Raw genomic sequence first — 14,976 nt, 5'->3', positions numbered from 1 at the left:
CTTATCAATTTAAAGCTGTGTTCAAATCGGTTTTTTAAAGTGTAAATTGTACTGTAGAATCAAAATTAAAGAATAAAATTTCATTATGGAAACCATATTTTCTCTACTGAACAATTTCCATTAGAGTATATCATGCTTTGGATGTGCTGTTGCGGTGTTCTGATAGTTCCCAGTGCTGCCACACCACCGCTCAACTTGAGAAGCGGGTGTTCTTAAGAACTGGCAATACATGCGCTACAGCAACATTCTTAGATCTAAGAAAAAAGATTAAAACTCATTTGTACATCTATTGTTATCGCATGAGGTATGATTCATTAAACTCTCATTATCTTGAGTAACTGCACTTAACTTTTAATAAATAAAACCTTAACAATAAATGATGCCTCATGCGTTCTTGTCCTTGCATTATAATACTGATCATATCACGATTAACGCAATTAAAATCTTATAACATAGAACCGCCAGGAAGCTCTAAATCCCCAGAGCCATGTCAGTCAGATTCTGACTGCATCGATACCGAAGCATGTTACATGGGACTTTGTCACTACCCGTGTGACTTTGCTAACGTTTGCGGTATCGGTGCTAAATGTCACGCAAAGATGCATCGTCCAATTTGCACATGCCCCAAAGACTATGACGGAAATCCAGCAGTCAAATGCTTCCCATTTAAGAAACGTAAGACCTATTAAACTATTAAACAAATAATATTTTCTCAAACTCAAGATAGTATGAAAATTATATTGTTTATTATTAAGTGTAAAAGGTAGGAGTGCGTATATGTATATAATGTAAATATAATTTTAATATTATCTTGAAACATTAACTGTTCACATCATTTAACGTAACGTTAACGTAAACATAAACATAAAATACTTTTGTATATATTATAATGGTAATGTAAATATCACTTTTTGTAATATAAACAATATTTATATGTCACTGAATAACTTTGTAAATACAACGTGTTTGTGTTTTGGATTTTTTTGTATAGTGAGTTGCGACGGCAACGAAGAATGTCAACTTACTGAAGCGTGTATAAATAATGCATGCCAAAGACCGTGCGATATACATAACCCGTGTGCACATAACGCCGTTTGTATAAACACGAATCACGGTTCAGACTGCAGTTGTGCGGAAGATTTCCAAGGAAATGGATACGTCGGTTGTGTACCAGGTATTAATGCACTTCAGTAATAATATATTTTCTGGATAGCCAAATCAGCGGCAGTTCGTTTAAAAAAATGTCTTGATATATAATATATTAGCGTCTCGCCAGTCTTGCATCGGGACCGCCCCGGGCGGCTCATGCTTGGGGGCGGCATTTTCGCGATGGAAGGACCGTTCGTGTAGTGGTTCGTATCCACAAATAGCTAAGAGCTAAATTTAATATGTGAAAACAATAAACAGTTTAACAAATACTGATTTTGCCGATTTTTTTTTGAAATGTCGCCCCTATAGATAAAAATAATATTGGCCGGCCCGAAAATTTTCCCAGTTTCTTAGTATTGGTAAAAGCTAAAGTTACACTAAATGTTTCCTATTGTATGTTCGAGTGCTAAAATTAATAAAATGCCTGATATGTGAAAGATATATAGCGTAGCTGAAGGGGGAGTCAAAATGGGCCGCTTGTCCTCGATTTTTTTGCATATTAGAGACATTTATTAAGTCAGATTTCGTATTAGATAATTTTATTGAGGGGGGTGGGGTAAAGCAAGGATCGATCTGGGCGGTACAAACCCTAGCTACGCCACTACGTTAAACACACAAAGTGGTAGTTCCAGATAAACTGCCTGAATGATTCAGTAACAGTAAAAGCTTTTTAAAACAGTTATTAATAAGTAAGTTGCTGATATGCACCACATTGCATTAACTTTAAAAAAAATTGTAATGGCCGCATCCTTCGCAAAATTAAAAAGTCACTATTATAATATTTAGAAACCATTGAATTAATACATATTTTATTAGACTGTACGGTGATTAAAAATCAGTTAATGGAATGTGAACCTGGGAGGTCACAGTACCTGTTCAGTGAATATATTAAACGATCTTTTAGTGTTTTTATTCAGTGCTTTTGAAACTGTTAATGGATACCGTTTATTAGTTGTCCACTTAAACTCGCAATCATTTTCACTGAAAAAATGTTGTTTTTAGAAAATCAATAAATATAAATATAAGACACAAATAAATCAATTTAAGATTCTTTTAGTAAGTCCTTTGTTATTTATTTCATCGGAACGTCTACAGCTGATCATGATACTTTAATCATGCAGTGCGTATTTTTCGTGCCTGAATTTTATCATTTTAAGATTTATGTTTAGAAATTATTTTAAAAGTAATTCACAGTTAATAAAAATAGTTATTTTTAATTGCACAGCTTTAATTGTATATCTGAAGTATTGACATACATTGAAACGCTTTGTGTTAAATATACATAGGTTACAGTGAATGTGTATTACTTGTGAAAATGTAACTTCACTAGTATTTTAGTGAAGTCATATTGGAACACATTTTCACTTATAGTCTTGACTTTATATTTCTGACTTGCCTCTTCTGAAGGATAATTTAAAAATAGAAATCTCACTGTTGCGTCATTCCTTATTTTTTATTTGAATTCCGTTATGTTTTTCATGTTCGTGTGTCACACGTTGGCCGTCACAGTTTTTACAAAAAAAATTAGTCACTAATAAAAGTCGTTAATTTAATACATATTATTGCACATATTCTAGAAAATATTAGAATCGAATAAATAGTACAGAATAAACTATATAAACAATAATATATATTGCCAATATCAATCCAAAGAAACGAGCCGCCACTATGTAACGATACTAAAATATATTTATATAAAACATTATTTACTTATAAATATTTCTGCTTATCTAGTGATAAATAACAAACAAATTTGCCAATACAATGAAGACTGTCCTCCGCACCTTCTGTGCGATAGATTGAATAGACTATGTAAAAATCCATGCCAGGAAGATTCTTGCGGTGATAATGCCGAATGTATACCAGCGCATCATGGAATCGAATGTAAATGTTTTGCTGGTTTTTCTGGTAATCCTTACATTGAATGTTCACTAGGTATATATTAGTTTAATATTGATATTGAATATAATAACATTGTATAAAACTTACTATAATAAATGCATTAGTTCAAGGTTGTAAGTCGAATAGCGAATGCCAAACATCAGAAGCTTGCATCAACGGGCAATGCACATCACCTTGCCAGTGTGGACTCAACGCAATTTGTGAAGTTGTCAATCATGTACATCATTGTAGATGTTTAGACGGTTATTCGGGAGATCCAAATATCGGATGTAAGAGTTCCAATAATCCATGCTTCCCGAATCCATGCGGTATTAACGCATTGTGTGAAATCGATGATGGAAATCCGATATGCTTCTGTCCCAAAGGATTAACCGGCAATCCGTTCAAGAATTGCAGTGAGTGATTTAGACTTATTATTGCTTAAATTGTATTTAACTTAATGATCATTTTATATTTTATTTCATCAGTACCTGAAGGAGATGAGTGCATTCCGAATAAATGTGGACCAAATTCTGGATGTCGCGTCGTTAAGAAAAAAGCCACGTGCTTCTGCTTACCTGAATTCGAAGGCAATCCACCGTTAACGCCGTGCTTGTTACCAGACAATCCATGCAATCCTTCACCATGTGGACCCAACACCCAGTGCTCTCTTCTCAGCAACGGATTCGCAAAATGCACATGTCTATCTGGGTATTTAGAAAGTCCAAACACGATTCGCGGATGCGTCGAACCGAGAAATCCGTGTGAGCCGAATCCCTGCGGAATCGGAGCAAGCTGTGATCCTTCGAGATCGCCAGTATGCTTTTGCCAAGAGCCAACTGTGGGCAACCCTTACAAAATATGCGAAAAACCAGTCAAGATTGATGTATTGTGCCAACCTGGACCATGTGGACCTAACGCTGATTGCTACGTAGCCGATAATAGAGAGACTTGCTTCTGTAGACCAGGATATATTGGCGATCCGTATACAGTTTGTAAATTACAACCTACAAACTTATGCAATCCAAATCCTTGCGGTCCTAATGCAATTTGCAAACTGGATGAGCAAGGACGACCATTGTGCGCTTGCTCGGAAGGAACTACAGGGGATCCAACTGGTACCGAAGGCTGTTTGAACTATGAATGCAAAATCGACGATGATTGTCCATTGAACAAAGCTTGCCTTGGTTACAAATGCAGAGATCCGTGTCCAGGCTCTTGCGGATTGAATACGATATGCCAAGTGGAGAAACATCATCCAGTGTGTTCCTGCGCTCACGGTTACATCGGAAATCCGATTATCAATTGTTATAAAATGCCTGTGGAGAGAAACCCATGTCTACCATCGCCATGTGGAATAAATACACTATGCCACGTAACTGCAAACAAAGCTGTGTGCTCTTGTCTTTATGATTTCATCGGAAATCCTAAGACTGGATGTAAACCGGAATGTACGATCAACTCAGATTGCGAATCAGATCAAGCTTGTATGGATAGGAAGTGCGTCAATCCATGCCATGATGAATATTTGTGCGGAAGAAATGCGATTTGTCAAGTATACGATCACACCGCTTCGTGTATTTGTCCAGAAGGATACTTCGGAGATCCCTTGTTCATGTGCATAAGAATACGTAAGTCTTACTATTTATATCAAAAAAATAATACATGTGTAATTTTTGTTTATATTTCATTTCTTTTTATAGCAATTGTAACGCCTATCCTCAACAATACCCAACCTTGCTCTTCATCACCATGCAACTCTGATATAAGCTGTAACAACTTTGGCAATCAAGTGGCGATATGTGACGCCTGCTATGACAATACGATCAATCCAAATTGCAATCCGGAATGTTTAGTCAATGCCGATTGTCCATTTGATAAGTCATGCTCTAATGGAAAATGCGTCGATCCTTGCCCTGGATCTTGCGGCATCAACGCTTTATGCGGAGTATATAACCATAATCCTATTTGTAGCTGCCAGCAAGGATTAGAAGGAAATCCCTACGAACATTGTTCATATCCATTATCATGTATGTATCATATTTACTTTATTAACATATTGATGTGAGCTAATACTAATGCTTGTTTTAGATCCCATTGAGCATAAGATCACGTGTGATAATATTCCGTGCGGTATCAATACGGAGTGTAGAGAAAACAATGGCGTTTTAAGTTGCACATGCAAGAACGGATTTTACGGAGATCCTTTGGTGACTTGCCGACCAGAATGCGTCCTTAATACAGATTGTCCAACTACTATGGCTTGCATTAACAACAAATGCGATGATCCTTGCAACAATGCGTGCGGAATTGACGCTCAATGCGACACTATCAATCACCATCCAGTATGCTACTGTCCGGAGCGATTCACAGGAGATCCTTTCATCATCTGTCAACCGTTAAAACCAACGTATCTACCAGTAGGAAATAGAACGGGCAATCCTTGCGATCCATCACCATGCGGACCTTTCAGCAGATGCATTGTTTCTAAGCAAGGCTTTGCGACATGCTCGTGCTTACCAGATTATCAAGGAGTTCCACCAGTGTGCCAGCCTGAATGTATTGTCAGCTCGGAATGCGAACAAACAAAATCTTGCATAAACCAAAAATGCCAGAATCCTTGCCCTGGAAGCTGTGGATCTAATGCAATATGCAACGTGATTAATCACAATCCGATATGCAGCTGTCCTCCGGGACAAGAAGGCGATCCGTTCATCAAGTGCTCTCCACCCAATGAAGAAAAATCGAACGGTCCATGCTCTCCTGCATTGTGCGGACCTAGCTCAATATGTACGGTTAAACAAGGGCATCCAGTATGTTCGTGCTTAGACAACTATCTGGGCACTCCGCCGTACTGTCGACCCGAATGTATAATAAGCCAAGAATGTCCCAGAGATAAAGCTTGTATTCAAGAAAAGTGCCAAAACCCATGCACGCACAACTGCGGACACAATGCCAAATGTGACGTTGTCAACCATACGCCGTTCTGCAGCTGCTTGCCAGGTTTTCAAGGAGACGCTTTTGTCGGATGCACCAGAACACCCATTGGTCCACCGCTTGCAGAAGATCCGTGCAATCCATCTCCATGTGGAGAAAATGCTCAATGCAGCAACTTAAACGGAATGACTAGATGCGACTGTATACCTCCAAACATCGGCAATCCATATGCGGGAGGATGTCGTCCGGAATGTACCATAAATCCAGACTGTCCCAATCACCTTGCTTGTATTTCAAAGCATTGCAGAAATCCTTGCAGCGGTCTTTGCGGCGTCAACGCTGAATGCTCAGTGACGAATCACATACCAACTTGCACTTGCGTCGCCGGATACTCTGGAGATGCATTCAAGATCTGTAAATTAGACCCATTGACAAGTAAGTTTTTTAAGACTCTTATTATTTTTTTCCAAAAATATAACGTAAAATTACATGCTGGTTGAAAATGAATGAATAGTTTCCTTATTAAGTCTCGAGCTTTATTGTAGATTTTATATTTGCGATTAAAATTTGCGCCTTGTACGAATCCGATGTTGCATCAAACACGGCGTCAGGACGCGCCCGGTAGCGTCGACGTATCAATACTTCATCTTCACCCTGAAGTCGGCGAACTGATTGGCACATCAAACTGTGTTTCTGTGTTGACCATTATCAATAAATGTCTTCGTTGCTTATGAATTAAATTTTAAATGTTTTTGGAGCATATTATACTTGCATACATTGCATTCGGATACAATTCATTGCATTCTTGGCCTAACTTCTACTCAGTAAAGCACTTTTTAATCCCTCGATGCTCGGCGAGTTTCAGCTGTGAGCTTTAGTGTTATAGAGTCGTATTTTTGCCCGAATATTGGCAAACCAAAAGTTTTTAAATATAATGAATCTCTTAAAATTTATTATTTTATTGTATTTTTATACTTGAACATTAATTTAATTTTATAATTTAGTTCTACCGCCGCAAAATCCATGTCAACCAAATACATGCGGACCATACAGCAACTGTAAAATATCCAATGGTCACGCTGTTTGTTCTTGTCAACCAAAATACGTCGGAAGTCCTCCTTCTTGTCGTCCTGAATGCGTCATGAGCTCAGAGTGCCGTCAAAACGAAGCTTGCATCAATCAAAAGTGTCAAGATCCATGCCCAGGAACATGCGGGTTCAACGCTAAGTGTCAAGTCATAAACCACAATCCAATATGCAGCTGTTCCTTGGGAAAGACCGGAGATCCATTCATAGAGTGCAAAAACGGTATATGCATACATATTGTTTCTGTAAGATCCACTGAATACTAACATCAAACTTATTGTTTAGATAACCCACCAATAATATCTGAAAACCCATGTTTGTCATCGCTGTGTGGCGCTAACGCCGAATGCCACCTCGTCGATGGAAGACCTGTTTGTTCTTGTGAAAGTGAAATGTTAGGAGCTCCACCGAACTGCAGACCAGAGTGTGTCATACATCAAGATTGCCCTACGACTCTCGCGTGCATAAACAGGAAATGCAAAGATCCTTGCACTGGATCCTGCGGATTCAACGCTGTATGCTACGTGCAAAACCATAAGCCTATGTGTACCTGCATGGAAGGCTATGGAGGCGATCCGTTTTATGGCTGTAATCCTGTTCTAGGTAAGACAACTATGAATATGTATCGACTGATAAAGGTAAGTGCGTAGTGCTGCATTTGAATAAAATGGTTAAGGAGTACAGAGCTGGCTCGGAAGCGATTCAGTAATATAAAGTCATAGGTATGACTTCCAATAAGATTAAACTAAAGTTCATATTTTGCATTTATTACCTTAACAATGCTGTGTGAAAATAATATTGTTGTATTTATTACTATAATATATAGATATAATGGCAATCTATTACATAATATTAATGTGTCTGTGTGTTCTTGTGTTGATTATGAATTTTAAAATTAAGCAACAACACGATGCTAGATATGCTAATGAATTATTTGCAAAGTAAAGGGTATCATGCTTTAGGACTCCCAATTCTCCGAGCCAGTTCTATAAGGGTATTTTTAAGTCTGTACAGTAGTCACTATATTTGCTCAATCATTCTAAATTCTTGTATCTTTTCTTGTAGCTTCTATTTGTGTTTTCATTCTATCAACTTTCTTTTCAGCAATCGATCTACCGAAAAATCCTTGCAATCCATCACCATGCGGTACAAACGCAATTTGTAGAGAAAGTAATGGTGCTGGTTCATGTTCATGTGTCGATCAATATTACGGCAATCCATACGTTAGCTGTAGACCAGAGTGTACTCTAAACTCTGACTGTGACAGAACTAAAGCATGCATAAACAACAAATGTAAAACTCCTTGCGAAGGATCGTGCGGAATGAACGCCGAGTGTCACATTATAAATCACACGCCGATTTGCACTTGCATCTCTGGCTATATAGGAAACCCTATGCATGCTTGTCATCGACAACCTAGTAAGCTTTAAACTATTTCATCTCATTATTGTATACTATTTTCTATATCTATGTATTTTTTTCTATACTATAGTCGTAATTGACGAACCAAAACATACAAATCCTTGCTCACCGTCGCCCTGCGGACCGTATTCCATCTGCCGCGTGATTAAAGAACACCCTGTATGCTCTTGCATTGATAATTATATCGGTTCACCACCATCGTGTAGACCTGAATGTGTAATAAGCGCAGATTGTCCTGCCGATCAGGCTTGCTTGAACCAAAAATGTAAAGATCCTTGCCCACATCCGTGTGGCTCAAATGCGAGGTGTACAGTAGTGAATCACAATCCAGTATGCAGCTGTCCCTTAGGTTATATTGGAAGTCCGTTTGATAAATGTTACAAAGAAGAAAGTAAGTTAATAATAATAATAACAAATAATAACTAACCCTAGTAACCCATTATAAATAAAAACAATATATTTTACTCAGATATAGAACCAAGACCGAGCGGAAACCCCTGCGTTCCGTCCCCCTGTGGACCTAATTCACAGTGTAGATCAGTTGGAAATATACCAGCGTGTTCATGTCTTCCAGGCTATGTTGGTAGATCACCTAATTGTAAACCAGAATGTATAATAAACGAGGAATGTCCAGGAAATCTGGCATGCATCTCAGAAAAATGCAAAGATCCATGCGCAGGATCTTGCGGGGTCAATGCTAATTGTAGAGTAGTACAACACTCGCCATTGTGTTATTGCATAGAAGGATATACTGGTGATCCATTTTCAGGCTGTTCAAGAATACCAAGTATGATTACTAATTTTAAAATAACAAGATTTATGCTGCAAAGTTAAAATAACTTGATTAAGATGTAAAATTTTATATAAATATCATCCCTTTTGCATTGACAAAATTCTTAACTATTCATTTTTTAGTGTGATTTTTATAATTGATTATAATAGATCACAATATATTTATCATTTAATTTCATTTCTCAAATCTGAAAAATGTCTTGCCAGAACGCAAATAAAATTGACTTCCCGAGAATAATCATTGTTTTAAAACATAATAAATAGGAAAACTTGTCATGAAATACAAAAAAAGTAATACGAACCGTTTCGTGTTTATATACAATAATACCCTTTTAAAAATTCAGGCAGAAATGTTTCGTTCTATTCATAACGTTCGCAGCACTTCATGCCGCTATTTAAAATATAAAACGTGATATTTTCAGACGAAAGTGGCGTTCCAGAAAATTCTATTTTATTTTCATTCCTATAAAATGAGCAATTGTGTACTCTTTTCACATTTTAATAGCATATTTAGTTTTTTATATCCACAGTAATATTTAAAAATAATAAAAATGCTATAAAATAATGATTAGATTATTACATAAATTTACATATAAATCAAATAACTTAATCTTTGTGTAATTCTTAATATTACTACAAATACAACAGTAGATTTAACTTAATGCTTTCACTGCAGATAGCATGTATATATACCATCAAGAAAATCGACAATACACATTGGGCACCTAATATGGTTATTCTATATAATTTAAAGCTACAAATTACTTTAATTTATTGAACTATAACATGTAATGAATTTATGGCATGAATAGGTGCACACTACATATTATCAAAGTGTGAAATGGGGCACAAAAATACCAACCGCTGTGAAAGTGTTTAATAAGCAATTTCTAAGAGCTATCGTTATACAAAATATTTCACTTTTTCTACATTAAAAATTACTAAATTAAGTTCAAAGGGTAAACTGTTTGAATTAAATGCATTCAATATGTACTATAAATCATAATATATTATAATCAATAATAGAAATTCATCTTAAAAGTAATAATGAGTATTTTATCAAATCAAAAATGCTAAACTGCTATCAACATATAATTTTACATTTATGACCAGTAATCTTATCTTTGCTGCAAAAACCTTGTTGTACAGTGTAATTGAAGATATTCTAACAATCATTAACCCCATTGATTATTTATTGTATCAATTTTAGTTACCCAACCTGTAGAAGCCCCTAAAGACCCTTGTCACCCTTCACCTTGCGGAGCCAATGCTATCTGTAAAGAATATAACGGTGCCGGTTCATGCACATGCTTACCAGATTATTTTGGCGATCCAAACTTTGGCTGTAAGCCCGAATGCGTCACAAACAGTGATTGTAATTGGGATAAAGCCTGTATTAATAATAAATGTAAAAATCCGTGCGTTGGCACATGTGGTGAAAACGCTGAATGCAAGGTCTTGAATCATGCTCCGAGTTGTTATTGCTTACGAGGATATGAAGGAAACCCTACAATCTCCTGTTATCTTCCTACACCTAGTAAGATCGTCATCCTTTACATGTATACTTGATCTATTAAATCTAATTCTTCTATTTCTTACTTAGTTTATAAAGAAGAAGAACCTAAAAACCCATGCCAACTGTCGCCTTGTGGTCCGTATAGTCAATGTAGAGTAGTAAACGAACACGCTGTGTGTTCGTGCTTGGAATGGTGCATCGGATCTCCGCCGTCTTGTAGACCTGAATGTTTGATAAGTGCCGATTGTCCTCAAAACAAAGCTTGCGTACAACAAAGATGCCAAGATCCATGCGCGGACGTCTGCGGACTGAACGCTCAATGTCATGTCATTAATCACAACCCCATCTGTAATTGCTTATATGGTTATTCCGGTGATCCTTTCACCAGATGCATTAAAGAAGACAGTGAGAACTATTACTATTTCTTTGCCTATCTATTATGAACTATTCTACCTTATTTTCTTATTTCTTGATTTTCTTATTTTATTTAGAGCCTATCAAGGATATTCCATCTGGAAATCCTTGTGTACCATCGCCGTGCGGGCCTAATTCCGTGTGTCGCGATATCGGAAATCTACCCGCATGCTCTTGCTTGCCTGGCTATATAGGACGTGCACCAAATTGTAGACCTGAATGTACAATAAACGCCGAATGTCATGGAAATTTAGCATGTGTTAATGAAAAATGTATAGATCCTTGTCCCGGTTCTTGTGGATTGCATGCTTACTGTAATGTAGCAAATCATGTACCGCTTTGTACTTGCTTTGAAGGTTATACTGGGGATCCGTTCAGAGGATGCGATTATGCAAGTAGGTCTTAGATATAGTATTATGTGTATACCGAAAATCATGTTTAATTTTATAGATATCATATACAATAAACTTAATATTTTAACAGTTAATCCATCGACTGAACCTCCAAGAAACCCGTGTCAACCATCACCGTGTGGTGCTAACGCCGTATGTAAAGAGAGAAATGGTGCTGGATCTTGCACATGCTTACCAGAATATACAGGTGATCCGTATACTGGATGCAGGCCTCAATGTGTCACAAACTCAGATTGCGATCGTTCAAAGGCTTGTTTCAATAACAAATGCAAAGATCCTTGTCCAGGAGCTTGTGGTATAAACGCAGAATGTAGAGTGATCAACCACGCACCATCTTGTTACTGTCTTCCTGGACATTCAGGAAACGCTTTGAGGAGCTGCGAACCAGAAGAAGGTAAAATAAAAATTGAATAGAACAGCTACAGCATTGTTTTTCCATTTTAAAGTTTAAAATAAAAAAATTAATACACAATTTAAGTAACTGAAGAACTATTATACAAGAGTACGTTGTTATTCTGCCATCAAGCTCCTTAATCAATAGATGAAAATATCTAAGAACAAATCAGTTTTATTTTAAACTAGATCATTTAACACTATCGTATTTAATTCACAATGTATTTCAAGCTCAAGTTTTAGTCTAATCTTCTTAAAAGACCTACTCATAAATAATAAAAAAAACTAATAAGAGCATAATTTTAGGTAAAGAAATTTATCCGATAAATCCTTGTCTACCATCACCTTGTGGGCCAAACAGTCTATGTAGAGTCCTAAACGAACATGGTATATGCACGTGTCAACCCGGCTACATTGGCGCACCACCACTGTGTAGACCAGAATGTATAGTTAGCACGGAGTGCTCGCAAAACAAAGCTTGCATCAATGAAAAATGCTCAGATCCTTGCCCTGGAACGTGCGGATTAAATGCGAGATGCCAAGTCGTGAACCACAACCCGATTTGCAGTTGCACACCAGGATTTACCGGTGATCCATTTACAAAATGTGATAAGGGTAAGTCGTACTAAAACAATTAAGTATCTAAAAATAAAAAAATCATAATACTATTATATAATTTAGAAGTAATGCCTACCAAAGATGAAAATCTTTGCGCTCCATCGCCATGCGGTCCAAACTCTGAATGCAGAGTGATTGACTCAAGAGCGGCGTGCTCCTGTCTTCCTGATTACGTGGGAAGGGTTCCAAATTGTCGACCTGAATGTACATCCGATTCTGAATGCACTAGTAACATGGGTTGCGTGCAACAAAAATGTAAGGATCCTTGTCCTGGAAAATGCGGTGTGAACGCACTCTGTACGACCATCAACCATAAGGCAGTGTGTAGTTGTCAGCAAGGGTTCACAGGAGACGCTGACTTCCAATGCACGTATATAGTAATGGGTAAGTCTAATTTTATATATTATATATAACTATTCTGGATACGTTTTCCCTGTCGGTTTCTCCAATAATGTATCCTATATGAAAGCAACTTATAAATAACGTTGATCTTTTGCATCGACCGCATGTTCAGTGACTCAAAACTTGTTTTTGCTATAATTGCAAAGTATTTGGTTCTTTAGCTAAGTAAATTGGCATCATATTTGCTAAAGAGGAATAATTACTTTTCTTAATGGTGGCATGGAAATATTCCTGAGTTATAGATTTTTTCGAATCACCAAATAAGTCGCTCTCTCATTGCTTCTGAAAAATAATCATGAACAATAAGAACTATGTACATATAAAGTTATAAGCTGTGCACAATATTCCTTCTTATAATTCATAAATGAGATTTTAAAGTGATAACTGAAGAAAAAATTGACTTTTATATGAAATTTTACATAAATAATTTGGTACGTTACACATGAAAATGTATATATAAGGGAATATAAATATTATCTATTTTTATTTTTCATAAAATTACTATAAGCTATGCTAGAATATGATTTCTTCGAGGCACATCGATAAAAGCACTTGGTAAATCACGTCTAAGCTCCTGGTAGGGAATATACACAATCTTAAGTTACCTGCACCTAATTACCTGCGATTACGTTCTCGAGTATTGTTCAAAGTACATACAAGACCAGAAATAAATGTATTTTAAATGTTCCCACCCGCTCTTTATGGCTGAGCATAGGCCCTTAAATAAGACAGATACAATACGATTGTTTATATATAATTCTATATTCACAGAAACTCCACCAACAATTCTGTCAACACCATGCAAGCCATCGCCGTGTGGCCCAAATGCAGAATGTTGGGAACAGAATGGTGCTGCTGCGTGTAAATGTAATAGCGGATTTGAAGGCGATCCTTATGATCAATCAAGAGGTTGCCGACGAGAGTGTGAAAATAATGACGACTGTATTAGTAACATGGCTTGTCTGATATTCAAATGCATCGATCCATGCCCCGGAGCTTGCGGAACATACGCCGAATGTGACGTTATCAACCATGTCCCTAGGTGTACGTGCGTACAAGGTTATACAGGAGATCCATTCTTCCAATGCCATCTAATTCCAGCAACATGTAAGTCATTACTTAATTATCCAAGATTTTTAATTTCAGAAATATTTATACCAAATTTAATTTCAGCTCCTGCACCTAAAACGCCAGAGAATCCATGCGATTCATCACCGTGCGGACCAAATAGTCAATGTAGACACTTGAACGGTCAAGCTGTATGCTCTTGCTTACAAAACTACGTTGGAATACCACCAAACTGCAGACCAGAATGTATCGTCAATTCAGAATGTGACCTTTCCAAGGCTTGTGTTTCAAATAGATGCGAAAATCCATGTCCCAATACATGCGGCTTGAGAGCACAATGCGCCGTTCGCAACCATAATCCAATATGTTCATGTCCAGTGGGTATGACTGGAGATCCATTCTCACAATGCTATCCTTTGCGTAAGTCAATTTTAATTTATTTACTCTGTATATTGATTTGTTTTTTTTTTAATAATATCATTGAATTGCAGCTCCAGTGACTGAAGAGCCGAATACAGAAAGACCTCCATCGTGTGAACCATCACCGTGTGGTCCGAATTCAAGATGCCAGTTGATAGCTGGAAATCCAGCTTGCTCTTGCTTACCAAGCTTCATCGGTTCTCCGCCAAACTGCAGGCCAGAATGCTCCATCAGCTCTGAATGTCCAAGTGAATTAGCCTGCATTGTTCAGCAATGTAAAGACCCTTGTCCTGGATCTTGCGGAATTGAAGCTAAATGTCATGTGTTAAATCATGTTGCAGTGTGCACTTGCAACGACGGATACATGGGTGATCCGTTTATACAGTGCACAAGAATTCCTGAAAGTAAATATATCTGTTAACTAATTTTATCCACCTCAATAAATATATTAATATAATTAAATTTT

General features: G+C 37.0%; 1 protein-coding gene across 16 annotated transcripts in view; it reads left to right on the top strand.

Moving 5' to 3' along the window:
* dpy (fibrillin-like protein dumpy) overlaps positions 1 to 14,976 on the top strand; it is a 218,877-nt gene that overhangs the window by 145,468 nt on the left and 58,433 nt on the right. For 6 of the 16 annotated variants that reach the window (XM_088185555.1, XM_088185560.1, XM_088185553.1 and 3 more), the window contains 21 exons: positions 457 to 675; positions 992 to 1,174; positions 2,884 to 3,084; positions 3,156 to 3,446; positions 3,519 to 4,661; positions 4,734 to 5,060; positions 5,122 to 6,402; positions 6,972 to 7,274; positions 7,338 to 7,655; positions 8,157 to 8,471; positions 8,545 to 8,865; positions 8,944 to 9,261; positions 10,477 to 10,803; positions 10,870 to 11,187; positions 11,274 to 11,591; positions 11,680 to 12,003; positions 12,309 to 12,617; positions 12,684 to 13,004; positions 13,794 to 14,129; positions 14,196 to 14,510; positions 14,582 to 14,914. In XM_088185555.1, coding sequence (XP_088041681.1) covers positions 457 to 675; positions 992 to 1,174; positions 2,884 to 3,084; positions 3,156 to 3,446; positions 3,519 to 4,661; positions 4,734 to 5,060; positions 5,122 to 6,402; positions 6,972 to 7,274; positions 7,338 to 7,655; positions 8,157 to 8,471; positions 8,545 to 8,865; positions 8,944 to 9,261; positions 10,477 to 10,803; positions 10,870 to 11,187; positions 11,274 to 11,591; positions 11,680 to 12,003; positions 12,309 to 12,617; positions 12,684 to 13,004; positions 13,794 to 14,129; positions 14,196 to 14,510; positions 14,582 to 14,914 — 8,121 coding nt within the window. Of the gene's footprint in view, positions 1 to 456; positions 676 to 991; positions 1,175 to 2,883; positions 3,085 to 3,155; positions 3,447 to 3,518; positions 4,662 to 4,733; positions 5,061 to 5,121; positions 6,403 to 6,971; positions 7,656 to 8,156; positions 8,472 to 8,544; positions 8,866 to 8,943; positions 9,262 to 10,476; positions 10,804 to 10,869; positions 11,188 to 11,273; positions 11,592 to 11,679; positions 12,004 to 12,308; positions 12,618 to 12,683; positions 13,005 to 13,793; positions 14,130 to 14,195; positions 14,511 to 14,581; positions 14,915 to 14,976 lie in introns of those variants that run through there. The other 10 variants (XM_088185558.1, XM_088185557.1, XM_088185554.1 and 7 more) reach the window with 5 other exon arrangements.

The sequence above is a fragment of the Plectrocnemia conspersa genome, unplaced genomic scaffold (assembly GCF_051122295.1).
Source record: "Plectrocnemia conspersa isolate PC_06_02 unplaced genomic scaffold, ASM5112229v1 ptg000005l, whole genome shotgun sequence".
In the NCBI taxonomy this organism is placed as follows: domain Eukaryota; kingdom Metazoa; phylum Arthropoda; class Insecta; order Trichoptera; family Polycentropodidae; genus Plectrocnemia; species Plectrocnemia conspersa.
This window is presented reverse-complemented; position numbering and strand designations above follow the sequence as displayed.